We start from the raw sequence: 18,338 nt of genomic DNA, 5'->3' as shown, positions 1-18,338 counted from the left end.
AGATCTGGGAACTATATTTAATATCCTGTGATAAACCACAATGGAAAAGAATATGAGAAAGAATATATATATGTATAACTGAGTCACTCTGCTGTACAGCAGAAATGAACACAACATTGTAAATCAACTGTACTTCAATTCAAAACGAACAAAAAAAATGGTGAGATCTGGGTTGCTTTAGGGAGACCTTCATAAGCACCTCAGGCCAGGCTGGAATTCCTCTCCCTGCCGAGGGGCCTGAACTTGAAACGGATCTGCAGATAACAGCCGGGCATGTCTCTGAGACTGACAATGATCTCAGTGGAAAATTTCCATTGTTGGACACCCCCCCACTGTCTTCCTAGCTCATGGCCCAGAACTGGGCCTGTTTCTCATCCACAGATTCCAAGAACAAATTAACTCCTCTAAGCTGTGGCAAATGGGAATTGTCTGAGAAGTTCATTGACACTGGAGGGAGGGGGATCAGCAGAGGAGAGGCTGTGGTCTGGGAGGTGACATCCTGGCTTCCTTACATGGGGAGGCGGGCTCCCTCAGTGCTAATAGGTGTTATGTTAGCGCTAATAGGTGTTATGTGGGCATAATTAGGCCACAGATTCTGGTAGCTTCTTTCAGCTCAGACACGGTGGGAAATTGAGACTCAGGGAGAAAGGGGCTCATCTTTCCAGTTGCAAACATTCCTGAAAATCTAAGCCATAAAGCTCCCCAGCTGTGGACGTCAGCACGGTCTGGGTCTGTGACATCTACAGAACCGCCAGAACTCAGGCTCCTCTATTGATCCTGGCCCTCTCCTTCCATCTCTGTCTATGATAATGATGTCTGAGCTCCATTCAATCCCCCTTCTCCCTGGCAAATGAGCAACGGGCTGAGACAGAATTAAAAGGAAAGGGACAGGAGGTCAGCGCACTGGGGCACCTAATAAAAAGAGTAATAATAACTCTCAAATATTGAGTTTGCCAAGTGCCGGGCACGCAGTTAAATGCTTTCTGCATATTACCTCCTGTCCCATGACAGCCCCATGTGGCAGAAATTTGAGGGACTGAGAGATCTGAGCCACTTGCCCGCGGTCACGCAGCTAGAGTGGTGATGGGATTTCAACCAGGTTGGTTTGATCCTTAAACCGTAAGACTCACTGTGCGCTGTGGCTGGGGGTCAGACCAAGAAGCAGAAAGGGTTCTTTCAGCTGCAGAGAGGGCTTCTGAAATGCCAGGCCAGGCAGACCCACCCCTTCATGTGACATCGTGACCTCCTCAGATGTGGTTCTCAGTGGCTTTCATGGGGGCTGATGCTTTCTAATCGAATTCCCTGTGTCTGGACCAGGCTTTCTCAGCTCTGGCACTACTGGCTCATGAGGCAGGACAATTCTCTGCCGGGAGGGAAGGTGCTGTTCTAGGCACTGGAGGATGTTTAGCAGTACCTTCCCGGACCTCTACCCATTAGAAGCCAGGAGCACCCTGCACCCCAGAAATGTCTCCAAACAATGCCAAATGTCCCCTGGGTGGCAAAATCCCCAGCCTCCCCACCTCCACCTGCCCCTACTGAGAGTCACTCATCTAGACCATCACGCTCACCCTGGGGCAGTGTCTGTACATGAATGTGCATCTCAGGCAAAGGGAATCTCCCCCTGGTCTTTTTACCCAGGACCCAGTATCGAAAGAAATAAAAAGGATGAGTTGTTCTAGGCTGTTCTCTCCTCCTCTTACTTCCCTTTCAGCTCTGAGCTCAATCTGCTCCCAAGGAAAAGACACATGTAAAGCCTGAAACGGACTTTCCTGCCCTTTTAAATGAGCAACTCCGTTTTGAAAGGCAGCCACTGGAAGTCTGCTCCAGCCGGGATGAGAAACCCTGGCGAGGTCCAGACTGCTTGCTGCTGGGCAGTTATAGAATCCTTGCCATGGATGCTCTCACGATGTCAGAATCGAAAGTACGTCCCCACGGGTGTCCTTGGACTGAACACTCTCAGGGACGCAGATGTGACCGGGCAGGACGGCTGATCCCAGGAAACAAGCATCCCTCAGACCCGGCACAGCTGAGAGTCAAGGATCTGCTCCAAGGAAAGGTTCAGAGAATGGAAATGCACAGGACAGTTTCTACTCCTCCGTGCAAGGAGCAAAATGAGCTCGTTTTTGCCTCCACTCCTTGTGCATGGGGGAAAAAACAGAGAAAGGAGAAGATGGGGGCTGGGTGGTCTGCAAACTGGAATGCCAAAACCCTGGGTAGCTGAGAGTTGAGAAACATGATTTTCCAGAACAGAGGGGAAAAGAAAAAAAAAAAAAAAAAAAGGAAGAAATATGCCGTGAATCCTAGCTAAGTGGATGGGTAATTCAGTATGACGTTTTTAAGCTGTTAAAAGTTTTTGTACCAAAGAAAACACTAGGTTTTTTCTTAGTAATTTTGTGTTGGGACACAGAGACTTCATCTTCTAGACGGTGCCCCGCCTGCTTGCTCAGCCTGATTTGTGACAGCTACCTCACAGAAACATGTCACGGTCTGGTTTTGATTTGGGAAGGGCAGGCTTGAGGAGCCGCCTGGCAGAACAGAGCTCAGAAAAAAACACATACATGCATGCAGACAGCTACCTGGGTGCTCTCAAGACGATGGTGGTAAAAAACTGGAGGGCTGGTGAAAGTTATCCTTATGAAACTTTGGTTTCATGGCCTTTTGATTTTCACACTGATTTAGAACTGAAACTGGTCCTATTTGAAGAGTGTTTTATTGCCCACTTTTTCTGCTGTATCCTGTGAAAATACCAAAACCACTTGGCAAGTATTACTTTCTTTCCTATTTAACCCATACTATGTCATTAAGGAATATCCCACCCATATGTTTCAGATCATGTGCTCTTAACTCATGAGAATGCCACTTACTGGACCAAGAGCGATTTGTTATCAGGGACACCTTCAGAGCTTTTCAGAACAAGCACGGTCTATTTTTTCTTTTGTCTACACAGGAGGCTGGACTCAGGGCTAAGAGGAGATGCAAAAGGGCACTGTAGGATGGATGAATGTTCCAGCCCTAGACGAAACGGTAAGTATGGCTGATCACTCAGGTGATGAGGTGAGGAGTCTGGGTATCTCTAGCTCAATGGTCCTTCCTCGAACTTAGTGGGCCTGAGAGTCCTCCGGGAGCACGTGTTAGAAAACCCTGAGTCCAGGGTTGAGCCCTGAGAGATTCTGTTTGTGAGTTTGGGGTGGGGCCCAAGAATTTGCATTATTGGCAAGCATCCCAAAGGAATATAATGTAGGTGGTCCCTGGATGACTCTAACTGATGGAGTGGACGGTTGACTGTTCACATGGAGAAGTATACTCCTAAAAGCTGGCTCCCTACGGCTCATGCTAGGAAGTGGGGTTTCAATCACATTAATTTTCCAGGGCTCTGGGACACACTTCATGTATGGGTTGAAGAGGGTTAAGACAGGTGATGGTCGGCACGGTACTGCTGACAGACCTCATGCTGCCACCAGAACACTCTGTGGAGGAGATGCTAAAATGCTTTCCCAAGTGGCCAAGCTGAGAAGGTCAAGGATCTGGTGAGCCACTGAGCCAAAATATTTAGGTTTATGTTGATAAGAAAAGGGAAGGTCAAAAAAGTACGTTTTGTTGATGGAACGCAAAGGAAATCAAGATTTGAATAAAAATCAGTTTGGAAACTGCCTAAGTGTCCAGTTCCAGAGACGTAGTAACAGTCACTCAGCTGAATATTAATGCAGTCATCAAAAATGATGGGTTACAAAAGCTCTGAACATAAGCTGATAATAGAATGCAAATGAAGAAATTCAGGACACAAAATATTCAGTCTGCCTACAACTCAGAAAAAAATGATATACCAGTATACAGGGAAAAACTGGAAAATTCACCAAAATATTAGCACTAGTCAAGTGGTAGGCGTTGGGATATTTTTTCCCTGTTTCTATCAGTTTTCTCAATTCTTCTCTTTTACATTTTCCTAACTGTCAGTATTTAAAAAAATAAATCCTAAAGACCTGCATTTCAAAGCCATTTTTCAAGTGGACAAGAGCTAGCTCATTGCCCATGTGAGATTCCCCAATTCAAAGGTTCCAAGAGTAATGTACGCTCATTCTTTAAAAACCCACTCTGTAAAATCTTGTACCAGTCTGAAAAGCCCATCACCCCCTGGCCTCCACCCTAGACCCATTTTTCCAGCGTTGCACTTTCAGTAATAAAACAAATAAAATCAGCCATCTTTTTTCTGTCAGCAACCACGGTTCCTTACTCTCGGCATAGCTGACTGCTCACGCCCAAGGAGGCTATAAATAAGCCTCCTGAATGGTTATTAAAAACCAGGACACTGGGGACTTCCCTGGTGGCACAGTGGTTAAGAATCCGCCTGCCATTGCAGGGGACACGGGTTTGAGCCCTGGTTCGGGAAGATTCCACATGCCGCGGAGCAATTAAGCCCGTGTGCCACAACTACTGAGCCCGTGTGCCACAACTACTGAGCCCGTGTGCCACTACTACAGAAGCCCACGTGCCCAGAGCCCGTGCTCCACAACAAGAAAAGCCACCACAATGAGAAGCCCGCACACCACAATGAATAATAGCTCCTGCTCGCTGCAACTAGAGAAAGCCTGCGGGCAGCAATGAAGACCCAACGCAGCCATAAATAAATAAACAAATAAATTTATTAAAAAACACCAACCAGGATGCTGGAAAAGTTTCTCTGGACCCAGAAAATGTCAGCGAGACCACGACAGGGAGCAGGGGTGCGCCAGCCACCGTGGGCTGGGCTCTGTCCCGTCTGTCCACTGCTCTCCATCTGTCACCCCTGGCTCTGACAATGTCCTCTGTTTCCCCACACACCAAAACACCGACTCAGAAAGAAATAGGGAACAAAAAGACTCTCCTATGACATTCACTCTGCTGGTTTTCATCTGGTCCCTGGTCTGTGAGCCTGGTTCAGAGCTAAGAAATGCCAACAAGAGGGCGTGGCTTGCTCGAGAAGCACAGAGGCAGTCACCCCATGAGACCAGTCAGAAAGCATTCCTGAATCACTTCCTCAACACGGAGCGAGAGGGTACCATCCAAGCTGTCCCTCAAACCATCTGAAACCTCCCCATTAAAATCACCACAGGGACATGCCCCAAAGAGCAGAGCTGTGTCTCCAGAAAAACATGGCTGACATACGTAATGGACATTTGATGTCAAGTTTAAATGGTGGGGCTTTTGGAGGAAGGAACCAGATCAAGGGGTGGGGGAGGGGTGGGGTCAGCCCCAGATGGGTGGAATACTTGTGGTCCAGAAGTAGACACCTGTGGCTTTTACCTTCTTGCAGCACAATCCCTCTTCCTTTGAAAAGGCTACTTTGATTTCCCTTGGAGAAGCTCCCCATCTCCATTCTCAATCCCTACAGTTCTGATGACCTTGACCCCATTGCCTAGTTCCTGGGATAGACATGTGACTCGGGCTTGGCCAAAGAGCATTGATTCCACCCCCCCGAGGGTGGCCCAAGTTAGGCAAATGCGACTCAATTCTGGGACTTTCAGTGACACTATTAAAACAGATCAGTCCCCATTCCCCTTGAGCTGATGTTAACGGACGTTAGCCTAGAGCTGCTGAGAGCTCTCCTTGCTGCCCCTGGGAAGAGCTGCCTGAGAATAAAGCCAGTGTGGAGGAAACAAGAACTGAGAGAGGAAAGAGGCTGAGTCCTGATGACATCATTTGTGCACATGGATCCAGCTGTACCTGGAACAAAAATCTGGGAACTTTGTAGTTACTTGATTAAAAACAAAACCTTGTTCTTTACACCCTTTCGAGTTGGGATTCTGATGCTTGCAAACAAAAGAGTTCTCTAATTCCAGTGAACAAAGACAATCCCTATGCATTTCCCACGTAGATCCTGGGCTGGCTCTGGGGCCAACTGACAGAATTCAAGGTGAGTTCTAGGTTTTCAAATCTGTAATTCCAGACTGGGGCGCACATCTTCCCCAGTGGAGGAAACGATCAGGAAGATCTGGGCCATGCGATTTATGAGCACGTCTGAGGGGAAGCCCTCGAGTAATGGGTGCCAGCTGGTTAGGAGGTTTTACCCAACAATTTTAGTAGAGAAATTGGGTTAGAGGATGGAAATCTAAGCTACGCAGAAGAACGGGAGAAACGCTCCTGCCTCAAATTAAATATAAAAATGTTTCGCATTACAAGGATTTAAAAACATTGCAGACATTCTTGGCAAAGTGGGCTGTTCCAGTTGTTACTTCAGATCCTCACACTGATGTTTTCTCCTCCTTTTCCCGTTTGCCAGAAATGCTGAAAAATTACCCCATTACCCCCTAGCAATCAATACGCCCCGGTATGATGCCACCAAGCTTCTCTTGTCAAGGTATGTAGGTGATGCATGTTAAAGTCGTGGACACATACTACGTATAAAACCGGTAAGCAAAAAGGGTGTGTAGTACACCACAGGGAAATACAGCCATTATTTTGTATAATAACTTTAAATGGAGCATCATTTATAAAAATACTGAATCACTATGTTGTACACCTGAACTAATGTAATATTGTAAATCAACTATACTTCAATTAAAAAAAATAATAAGGGCGTGGACATGCCACAACAGTGCAACACTGATCAACGACAGCAGGAAGCCTCTCTGCTCCTACTGTGCGTCTGCATATCCAGGCCAGTGACACGTGTACTTTCTGCTAATGCTGGCCTGGGTCAAAAATCACAGAGCAGGCAAACTTTGATCCATCTTTATGTTTTCAAATCGATGCTCTTCTGTCTCCTGAGACCGTTCCCCCAGGGCACTGAAAGCTCTGCCAATTTCCTCTCCTAGGTCACCGTCACTTGCATCCTCTTATTTCAGTCTGTGCTCTGTCTACACCTTGGGGGCTGCCACCTTCACCTCCTCTCCTGGCTGCACGGTCCTGGATGGCCTCCTAATGGGTCTCACTGTATCAGCACTTGCCCTCTTGCAATCAATTCCCCACACAGCAGCCGGAGCCATCTTTTCAAAATGCAGATCTGATCATGTCACTTCCCCTCCCTGCTGGCCTGAAACTTCAAGGGCTTTCCACTGTCCTTAGTGGAAAGGCCCAAACGCTTAAAATATCTGAAATGGTTCTGCACCATCCCCCTGTGCCTTCCTTCCCAGCCTTACTACTCTCTGTGCTTCACCCAGCCACAGGGCCTTCTTCCAGATCTTTACACTTGCCACACACTCCTACCACAGGACTGCTGCACATGCTGACATGCTACCCGGAATGCTCCTTCCCCTTTACCCCTTAAGCATCACTTTTTCCGGATGCCCTCTCTGACCTCCCTAACTTAGCTACAGCCCTCGTGGTATACCCTCCTAGCCCCACATTTACCACTGATACAAAATTATATGGTACAATTAGATGGTTACTATGTATTAAACTCCATTAGACTGTAATGTGCAGGAGGGGAAGGCCCATGTCCACTTTAGCTCAGCACTGCATCCCCGGCACCTTGAACAGGCCACGGCACCTACTAAGAATAATCTCTGATAGTAACTTAGGGGGTGTCAAGCATTGTCCTAAATTCTCTGTAGGAATTAACTCATTTAATTCCCACAACAACTCTACAAGGCACTGCTGGCATTCCATTTTAAAGATGAGGGCAGTGAGGGAGTTCCCTGGTGGTCTACTGCTTAGGTTTTGGCACATTCACTGCTGTGGCCTGGGGTTCGATGGCTGGCTGGGGAACTGCGATCCCGCAAGCTGCGCAGCGCGGCCCCCTCAAAAAAAGATGACCACTAGTGAGGCACAGAATAGATAAGCCAGTTCTGCCTAGCATAACATAGGTGTTAAACCACAAAGTCCAATTTCCAACTGGCCAACTGGTCTACAGCCCATGCTCTCCTTCATTCTGCTGTAACTCACAGAGGGAGGCACTCAAGTCACATTTGCTGGCTGAATGAATGAATGAACAGAAACCACCTTTCCCTTTCCCTCACTCCCATCCACATCTGCAGTTCCTTCCTATAGGTCCCAGTTCTCTCTGACCCAACCACTCCTAACAGAATCTGGTTGATCCTCAAGAAACAGCCCTATTCGCAGCCTCTTTGCTATCAACAGGGCCCTTTTTTGGGGACCAGCTGACGGCCTCCAGCTGTCCTCTGGTGTGGCCTCTGCCTGAGGCAACCAGTCTCAATTCCAGCTCTATTCACCTGCCCCAGTGAGACTTGAACCCAGACCCCAACCTGCTCTACAGCCGCGGTCTCCGCCCCATCAGTGCCTCCTGCCCAGATGCCAACCTCCAGATGGTCTGCACGTGTCTCCTTCGTCTTTCCTGCGTCTGACCCAGGCACATCACCTCGGACAGCCACCTTTGCCTCTGCTGTTCACCTCTCATTTGAGAGCTTCCCTCTAGCCCTGGCCGAGCCTCACAGGCATATCAGCAAACCGGCTGCAACAGGGAAAGGAATCCTTGTCCCTTCAGCGAAGAGCCGTAGTGCCAATCTCCTGATATGAAGACGACCCTTCCTGTGAGGATGAAGATCAGAGAGGTCAAGGGCAGGGACTTTGCAGACTATCACACCCGGGCTCCGGTCCTGGCCATCAGTGGCGACTGGAGGGAGGTCATGACATCTATGAACTTTAGTGTACTCAACTGTAAAATGGGTATAATCATCAGACTTATCTCACAGAATTGTCATGAAGATTGGAAGAGCTGTTCTATACGAAGTCTTTACCATGTGACATCATAGTCAGTGGTCTACTACGGTCATCACCACTGATCAGCCACATAACCACCATCCGCTTCTGCCATGACACGGTGGTCAAGGGCACAGGCTCTGGGGCTAGAACACCCAGATTTAAATCCTGTTCCTCCAGTTCCAAGCTGTGTGGCCTTGGGCTACTTAGCCTCTCTGTGTCTCACTTAAGTCACCTGTAAAACGGAAATAACTGTATCTACCTCACAGGGATGTTGTGAGTTAGTTCCTGCAAAGTGCTTAGAACTGCACCTAGTACATGACACACACACGTGGCAATGTTAGTTGTTGTTGATTCTGTTATTCCCATTTCTAATACTATGATCACCCGGGTTGCAAGCGGCTTTAGAGGCATGTTTAGGCCATGGCAGGGTTAAAGAGCTTCTGCAAGACTCCAAATGATGGGGATGCAAATGGTGACCGTGCCCGCCTGATGCCCTCTGTGTGAGCAGAATGGATGGACTGTGTTTGCCAGGGAGGAGGGAGGGACAGTACACTCCCACTTCTAAACCAAACCGGAGGTGTCGAAGGCCAGATCTGAGGCTGGCCAGCCGCTGGGGCTACCTGCCTTTCTAAGATCTGTTCTAAGGAAAAATGCTGCCCACAAAAAGATCATGCTTTGTGCCGGATTAAACACTGCCGACTTAGTTAATTACAAGTTACTGGCCATAAAAGAGGAAAAAAAAATGCATCATTCTGAAATCCAGGTTTCGCTGCAGAATCAAGGTGTTTTGACTAAGACTTCGGTGACACGTGCCTTCACTCATAGACTGGGATTCCAGGGTTTGAAGATACACAGATAGTTCACAACACTGCCTTCTCAAAAGACTACTGAATTTTCTAGCAAAATATGAGTGCAACAGTGAGGGTCAGCAGCAAAAGGACCGATTACCAAGCCTAGTCAACACCACATCCTTGGTGATGTCTGTCCGGCACAGGATGTGAAGGGCGATTTAGGGTGTGCTCCAGTGATGAACAATGAAGCCGTGCTATGAATATTAGCTACCGTCTCCCTTCCACACTGATGTGTCTGACAGATCCATGGAAACACAGGGGCACAAAATGCTTTCTTTAGTCCCATTTCTCACACTCTTCTCAGGCTGGTTAGGAAAAAGAGGACCCACGGGAGCAGTTTCAAACCTAAAAATGCGAACCTGCACAGCTGCTGGATGCTGGGAGATACCGAAATCCAAAACATCCCTAGAGGCCAAAACCATGCACCAGTGTGTTTGGGATGAGAGAGAAATAATAATAATAATAAAAAGTAGCGGGTAACCATCAGAGACAGCCATATGTGTCAAAGACTATATTCACAAGTTTACAAAAACTCGTTTCCTTCTACAAAAACCCTACAAAGGAAGTACTATTATTCACCAGATTCCACAGATGAGGACACCGAACCTTACGGAATTTAAGCAACTTGTTCAAGGCCACACAGCTCCTACATGACGAAGTCTGGATGTGAACCTAGGGAGTGTAACTCCAGAATTGGTACTCCAAACCGTTAGGTTAGAATGTGACAAACCAGAGCTCATGAGAGAACTTCCAAAGAGACTAATAATGGGGTTGAAACTGTGCCCGGCCTAACAGCTCACTTCCTTCATCTGTGCTGTCCATAGGGTAGCCTCTAGCTTAGCTACACATGGTTATTGAAAGTGAAATTGATTAAAATGAAAAGAAGTTTAAAATTTAGTGCATGGCTAGTGACCACTTGAAATGTGGCTCGTGCAGCTGAGGGCCTAGAATTTTCATTTTATTTCATTTCAATTAACTCAAATTTCAACAGTCACACGTGGCTTGTGGCTTACCGTATCAGACAGTGTGGATCTGAGCAATTTTTCTCAGCTCTATCAGACATGGTTCAGGGCTGCTTTCCAAAAATCTCAGTGACAGAGAGGCATCTGTTGCTTTGCCCAAGGATTCGTTGAAAATCTCAAGGATAAGCAACCCGGCCTCTTCCTTAGGATCGGAGACCGTGTGTTCTTCAAATGTACCCGTGTGGCCTTTCCAACATTCTCCAAGCCCTAGATCTCCTCCTAAGCTACAGTGTGAGGACAATAAAGTCCGAACAGACAAACCCAAGAACAACTGCTCTCAGACAGTGGTCGCATCGGCACCAGCAGGGAGCTGGTAAAAATGCAGGTTCCTGATTCATGAAAAAGACTCTGACAAGTACAGCTTTCTGGTAGCTGACTATACTGCTGAACTGAATGAATAAGCATTTTCAGAACTCTAATGGAAAACTGATGCGTTCATCAAAGTGCTAACAAAAGATCAAGATGAAAAAAAATTAATTACATGGGACTGAGTGAACTGATGAGGATGATTATAATTTTTGTGACTTTCTGTTTGAATAAAAAAAAACAATGCAGGTCCCTGGACCCCACCTCTATTGGGTCTGATACACCGGGCCTGGGGAGGAGGCCCTGGAGTCCATGTTTCAATCAAGCAGCCAATGATTCTCATGCAGGTGGTCTAGTTTTGAGAAACTCTGCTTCAGAGTGTGAACTACACATTTATCTCCTGGCCTCTTAAATAATTATAGCATATAAATCTTCTGAGAATAGCACAAACTGGGCTGGAAGCCAGGTGGTCGTCACTCTGCACTAATTGCTCACTTCTATGACAGTAGGCAAAGTGCTTAGTTACCAACGCCTCATTTTTGTCATCTGAAACATGGGGGTAAGGATATCTGCTATCTGTCCTCCAGGACAAAAGAGAACACAGCTGTGAAAGCATCGGAGGGGGATGAAAATTAAAAACGCACCGCATAGATATCCTACAACTCAGAGACACGTTTTGCTTGTCCAGCAGAGAGTTCCAATAGGTTTCACATTTTAAAAAATCCACGTTTTTAACTTCTTTGGAAAAACTGGAAGATTTGACAGCATGGGGCTCAGATTAGGTTGGTACCCTGATGTGATTAAGAGCACTGCTCTGGGGTCACATGCAGAAGTTCAAATCCCTGTTTAAAAGCTGGGTGACTGGGCTTCCCTGGTGGCACAGTGGTTGAGAGTCCGCCTGCTGATGCAGGGAACATGGGTTCGTGCCCCGGTCCGGGAAGATCCCACATGCCGCGGAGCGGCTGGGCCCGTGAGCCATGGCCACTGAGCCTGTGCGTCCAGAGCCTGTGCTCCGCAACGGGAGAGACCACAGCAGTGAGAGGCCCGCATACCGCAAAAAAAAAAAAAAAAAAAAAAGCTGGGTGACTTAGGGCAAGTCCTTCAACCTCTGTGTGCCTCAGTTTCTTCAACTCTGAAGTGAGAATTTTAAGAGTACCTTTCAAAGGGTTGTGATGATTTAATTAAGTGAGTGACTATTTATCAAGTGCTTGGAACAATGTCTGGCACATGGCAAGAGCTCTATCACTCTTAGTTGAATAAATAAACATCCCTGCAAGTGGCAACAACCAGCTGGGGCTGAGTGGTGGCCTTCCCTCCATCCAGGGCTGATGTGCATCAGGTTGTCACAGTCTCCACCCAGACAGACACATTAGACTCTGGGAATCTCTACTGTAAGGGACAGAAGTGCATCTCCCTCCTCGGTGTCCTGCCAACAAGGGGCAGAGACACTTAGTGCATCTTAGAGCAGCATTTCCCAAGTTATCTGTAGTGAAGGACCAGTTTTTTTAGTTTTCAGTCCATTGTGGCGGCCTGATATGGGACCCACCTGAGCAGGACTCATACCCAGCACTTGCCACAGACAACTCGCCCGTGCGTCTACAACGCCCTGAGTGGTCTGCACCTGGACCCGTGAGACGAGCCCACTGGATGTGCACTTGGGATGTCCCAGCAGTGTCAGACTGCTCTAAGAGTTTCTAAACACTGTCAATTTCAGTACTTATCTCGGGGTGCACTGCGGACAGCCCCGATCCTCAGGTTACACTTTGAGTAGTGGCATCTTAGAGGACACCGACATCGTCTTCACACGTACAGAAAACAGCTGGAAAATTTGGTTGGCCAGAACAGTCAACGGGGTGTCTGTTTGTCTGTCTCTCCCAACACTTCTGTCCTTCTCAGCCTGCCTGCCTTCTCCTTGTCCATCCCCATTTCTTTCATCTTTATCTACACATTAAAACCAGCTCCCGGGCTTCCCAGGTGGCGCAGTAGTTGAGAATCTGCCTGCTAATGCAGGGGACACAGGTTCGAGCCCTGGTCTGGGAGGATCGCACGTGCCGCGGAGCAACTAGGCCTGTGAGCCACAACTACTGAGCCTGCGCGTCTGGAGCCCGTGCTCCGCAACAAGAGGCCGCAATAGTGAGAGGCCCGTGCACCGTGATAAAGAGTGGCCCCCGCTCGCTGCAACTAGAGAAAGCCCTCGCACAGAAACGAAGACTCAACACAGCAAAAATAAATTAATTAATTAACTCCTACCCCCAATATCTTCTTTAAAAAACAAACAAAAAAATCCGGCTCCCTAATGAGATACTGGGGTTCAGGACAGCCACGGAAGCTGTCACGGATGCTTTGATGTCCCAGGCGGCACCCCGTTTCATGAGTACCCCCCTCCAGCTCACTGCCACCCCTTCTCCTGAATGTTGCCTTTGGCTGACGGGAGCTGTCTTGCCCCCGTGCCCACATCCACATCCTTATCCCCAGGTCACTCTCCAGCAGCCCTGGGCCAATAACTGACACGGTGATGCAAAACGTCAGCCCCCTTGTCCCAAGAAGGAACCAACCATGTGGTACAACTCATCCTCCAGAGACCCCTGTGGGCTCAGGCTGAAGCTAGACTCCAGCCCAGACACCATTCTTCACTTGGCTCCTCCCCCCGCCCTAGCCTGTTTCTCTCACTCCCCTTCCTTGGGAGCATGTCCTCAACACATCACAGGCACCCTAATCCCTGGCTCAGGCTCTGCTTAAAGGGAATCCAGTCAAAGACAGAAGCCATCGACACTTGGGTTCACCTTCCCCAACGACCCGGCGGATGAGAGCACATGGCGGGCACAACGCGCAAACCTTGAGGACTGGCATCAGGTCACCCCGAGAGTCCGCTCGCTGTGTTCCAGGTAAACAGAACTCACCTGTTGTGTTAGACAGGGCCAGCGATTCCATGGAGCCCCGCGGGGTCTGCTCTGTGGGCGTCATGTCCTCGGTATATTTCAGTGAACTGATGGGATGACGGGTCCGACACTGCTGAGTGGACATGCCCCCTTCCTCTTCCATCTCCTCCTCATATTTGGGGACTTGGATGCTGCCTCGGTTTTCACTGAAGCTCTGGCTGGACATATCACTGTAGCTCTCCTGGGACCTCAGCCTTCCCGGGTAATAGTCTTCTCGGCATTCCTTGATGAAGCTGCCACCGTGCCCCTTCATGGCCAGCGATGAGCTCCTTTTGGGGTTGCTGAAGTGCTTGGCCCACATGTCGGGCTGGGCCCCGGCCCCTTGCCCTCCTGGACTGTAGGAAGTTCTGATGTTGCACTGGCTGAGGAGCTGCAAGGGGCTCTGCGACTGGTTCTGCTCCATCTTGTTCCCGTAATGGTACGGCTCGTCCCGGCTCCTCCAGATGGGGTCCCGGTTGAGGCTGGGTGTCTGGCTGGACAGGCTGAGCAGGTCCATCTGCAGCGACAGGGGGTCCACGTCAGCCGACAGCCGGTTGGAACTCACCTGCAGCTGGCTGTGCTGGCTCAGCATGGGCTCTTCTGTCTTGCCCTTGTTCTTGCCGATTTTGGCGCTGCGCCGGGACTCCTTGGCCCGGGCGTTCTGGAAGGCCGAATCAGAAGAGTCAGAACCGTTGGGGTCCTCCCCGGCACTGCAGGCCCGTGAGCAGAAGATCTGGCCTTGCTTGGGGAGGAACGGCCGGCCCAGGAGGGACTTCTTGCAGTGAGCACAGCAGAAACAGGTCTCAGTGGCATGCCAGTGTTGGCCGTCATAGGTCATTTGACCTTGGTCGATCCCTGGGAAAAGAAGAGACAGGAAGAGGCTGACGAGCTGCTCAGAGTTATTACGTGACGACATAAAACACACAGGACCCTGGTTTGGCGGAGGCTTCCAGATGCAGCAGAATAAAATGTCAATAAATCAATGGTCAGGCCCCCGTGTAAATAGTAGTCATGTCCTATTAGGACAGCCCCCTCGTTCCACCCAGTCAGGTCCTTCTTAACTCATTTGCTCTGAGTGCAGAGAAACTAAATCCAAATGGCCTGTCCATGAATCCTTCCGCCTGGGGCGTGTTCCTCCAGATAAACAGCAATAATGATACTAGGGTGTGAGAAGCACTGCTTTAAATGCTTTGCGTGTATGTAAACTCACTTAACTTCTCAACTGTACGAGGTAGGTTTCTAATATTACATCCATTTTTCAGAGGAGAAAACAGAGGCAGAGGAGGTTAAATAACTTGCTTAATGTAAAGGAGCTAGGAATCATAGATGAGATCTATACCCAGGAAGTCTTGTTCCTAACCATGACCTCGATAATCATCTTGCAGTCTACTCAGGGGTCTGCTCAAACGGCAGCTCCATGGAGAAGTCTTCCTGTCCACCCTAAAAGCTACTCTCCACCACTCTCCACCCTTACCTGCTGTATTTTCTTCACAGCATGGATACTGCCTGACACTGAGCCACTACATATGTGCATGTGTTAATTACTAAAAGTGAAGTTGTACGATGAAGTTTCTGGGATATCTCCAGGAACATGGCCTGGTACATCGTAGGGGCTCTTCATGTGTGGAATGGATGAATGAATTGAATTCCATCACCAGTGCCTGGCATTCCAAAGGGTAATTACTATAGCAGTTTAGTGGAAAGGAAAAAAGTGGACTTCAGCTCACGGTAAGGAAAAACTTGGATGTAGTCTGTCAAAGACATCACCTCACCGTAAACATGCATATCCTTTGCGTAACTTCTGTCCCGTGCCCGGGCTGTGTCTCGTTTACATAACATTGTTACACCTGCTTCTGGGAACCTCCCATAGCCCCTGTTGTGTCTCAGAGTCTCTTCTGCCCTCTTCTGGTTACAGGACTTAACTTCCCTGTGGGACACCATCTCCCTGCCACCCTTGGGCCATGAGCTTTGGGCGGGGCTAAAGCCACACCTGGACCAGCACTGGCCAGTAAAAACACCGTATCTCCCAGCCCAGTTACTAGTTCAAGGGTGGGCACCTGACCTGCACCAGGCCAAAGGGAGAGTCACCTGGGACTGTTGCTAAGAGAGCGACACAGGGAGACTCTCTTTCGACAGCAGCTGCTAAACGGGCAGAATGGGAGCCGGGAGCTGTGGGACCTACCTCCCAACCTCTTGTAGGGAGAGCCTGAAAATGCAGACCCAGCAGTGACTGTGGGATGGGAAGGGACCTCTGCAAGAATCCTGACGCCTAGCGATCAATGCCTCTCCCGAAAGGCAGTACCAATGTGAACTTTCACCTTTGGTGGCTCGAGTCCTGAGTCTGAACTTTCCAAGAGTAACCTCTAGATAATTGTCTAGAGAGGCTGTGAACAAGAAACCGGGGAAAGGAGAAGGGCAAGAACAAAAGGCAGATGGCGCAGCAGCCTCTCCGGGCCCTCCCCATGTACCCCTCACTTCCCTTTATGTCCCTGGAGCCCAGGGAGAGAGAAGCGTAAGGTAGATTCTTCTCCTAGGAGCTCCTCCCTGAACTAAGGGGTCTCTGTTTATTCAGGAGTCAGGCCCTAGGGACCAAGCGGGGATTTTTAGCAGGACAGGAGCCACCACAAGGGTCACTCCAAGATCAGAGGGACACCGAATCAACTCCCTTTCAGCACCGCATTCCCAGGAGGAGTGAGAACCGGCAGGGGAGGGGCTAGAGACGGCAGGCGCAAAGCTGGGGTTCCAGAAACATTTTCTCCTCCGTCAGGCTGCCGGGGGAAGCAGGAGCAGGCAGCACAGGCAGGCCGAACTCCCTGGTGAGGCATCAGGACTCGGACAAACGCAAGCTCAAATCGCAGCTCCACGCCATGCCAGCTGGTTGTAAACATGCTGAAGCCCGTCAGCTTGATTCCGATCTTGGCTGGGCCGCTGTTGGGCTGTGTGACCCTAGGCAAGTGGCTTCATGTCTCTGTGCCTGAGTCTTCTCCACAATAAAACAGGGATAATAATAGTACTTACTTCAGAGGGTTGCTTGAGAACTAACTGAGTTAAGATGCAGTGAGTGCTCTGCTAACTCTTCCCAGCCCTCTTCTTGAGATTTTATTAGGTCTCAATGCCTGTCTCCCTCTCTGCTCTGAGGGCCGCTACCTGGATGCTGTCCAAGAAAGAACTCTGAGGCTGGCTCGGCCCTCCCTCCCCTCTCCCCTGTTCCCTCTCCTCCAGAGAGCTTCCACTGACATCCCAGCTGCCCTGGATCCTCACTGTGACCTCCAACTCAGCACAGCACCCCAAGCAGCTGCAGCCTTATCCACTGCCTTTCAGAGGTGTGCGGCAAGTCCAGTTCCTACGGGCTGTCCCTCCACCAGCTGCCTCCCTGTGCTTCTGCGAGGAAACATACTCAGATGCGGCAGCAGGGGCCTAGTTCTGGGGATGGGGGCCTCACAAAAGGCCGGGCCGCGGTAGGGAGAGCGGAGGGGGAGGCATGTTCCAAAGCGGCCCAGCAGGCAGTGAAACGTGGTCCCTGATAAACATCAACGATGTCAGATGGTGCTCTGAACTGCTCCTGAACTCTAAACATCTGGAAAAGGGCTCGGCCGTTCCACATCTAAGCGTTCCTTTTTTATTCCCTCCCTAAGCCCTTTAAGTACTTCTCTGAGGGTGTATCTGTCTACTGCTGCTACAGCCTCGGTATGTTTATAGGACTATTTACTCTGCTGTGAGCAGGCAAAAGCACCGTTGCCCTGGCAACGGCTTCCTGCTGTAGGGTCCGCACTGAGTGGCTGTATAAATAGGGAATATTTGGATAATACGGTCAGAGCAAAGCACCCAGACACTGTGGTATGTGTGATATACAGAGCATACCCTTTCTCTGTTGCAGGAAAAGTATGTTGTACAGAAAAGTGGATTTAGGAAAAGAAAAATCAGGGACAGTATTTTAACCACAGCAGTGATAATACTGCAGGCCACAGTGGTCCCCTTTTCTGATAAAGCACTGATGCCTTTTTATGGCGTTCAGAGGGAAGGAGAAGGGAATGCCAATCAAAGCTAAAAAGAAGACAGAAACAGAAGAAAACAGGGAACTTCTGAGGTGTACATGCTGCGGTGACATATTTTCTCTTGTCCAAGCTACTGAGCAAAAATTCTAAGTGGCAGTTTCTGGAGAGGCTTTTAAGCCTCGATGGAAAGGGACAGAAGAAATAGAAATACTAACAAGCAGGGGGTATGGCTGCCATAGGTAAGCGGTCTATACTCAGCCTCTCTCAGCTGAGCAGGCACCTCCCTGCAGACCCAGAAGCCACAGTGAGCAGTGCTGGGTCAGCACCATCACACCATTTCCCCGATCGAGCCCCACCCCTCGCCCTTCCTCACCTGCCCCACCACCTGTCCAAATCAAGCTCATTTCCTAGCTCTTAGAATAAAGGGAGGTATGTCTGTTTAACCTCTTTGACCCTGTGAGAAATGCATCAGGCTGTGAGAGGGGGAGGTTTTTAGGGGTGGGGGAAAGGGGATTTTCACAACACCCCAGCTCCCAGAAGGGAACGCTGCTGGCCCAAGGGTGGCACAGCAAGGCTCCACCCTGGGCCTGGCAGGGACTCCAGCGCAGA

General features: G+C 49.3%; 1 protein-coding gene across 3 annotated transcripts in view; it reads right to left on the bottom strand.

The window, feature by feature from the left end:
* The window catches only part of PRICKLE2 (prickle planar cell polarity protein 2), a 342,842-nt gene that overhangs the window by 35,237 nt on the left and 289,267 nt on the right, over positions 1–18,338 (bottom strand). For all 3 annotated transcript variants that reach the window (XR_009542736.1, XM_060161421.1, XM_060161422.1), the window contains one exon: positions 13,717–14,589. Coding sequence is in view for 2 of the 3 variants with exons in the window: in XM_060161421.1 (XP_060017404.1) it covers positions 13,717–14,589 (873 nt within the window). In the remaining variant the exon portion in view is untranslated. The remainder of the gene's footprint in view (positions 1–13,716; positions 14,590–18,338) is intronic.

The sequence above is a fragment of the Lagenorhynchus albirostris genome, chromosome 10, assembly GCF_949774975.1.
Source record: "Lagenorhynchus albirostris chromosome 10, mLagAlb1.1, whole genome shotgun sequence".
In the NCBI taxonomy this organism is placed as follows: Eukaryota; Metazoa; Chordata; class Mammalia; order Artiodactyla; family Delphinidae; genus Lagenorhynchus; species Lagenorhynchus albirostris.
This window is presented reverse-complemented; position numbering and strand designations above follow the sequence as displayed.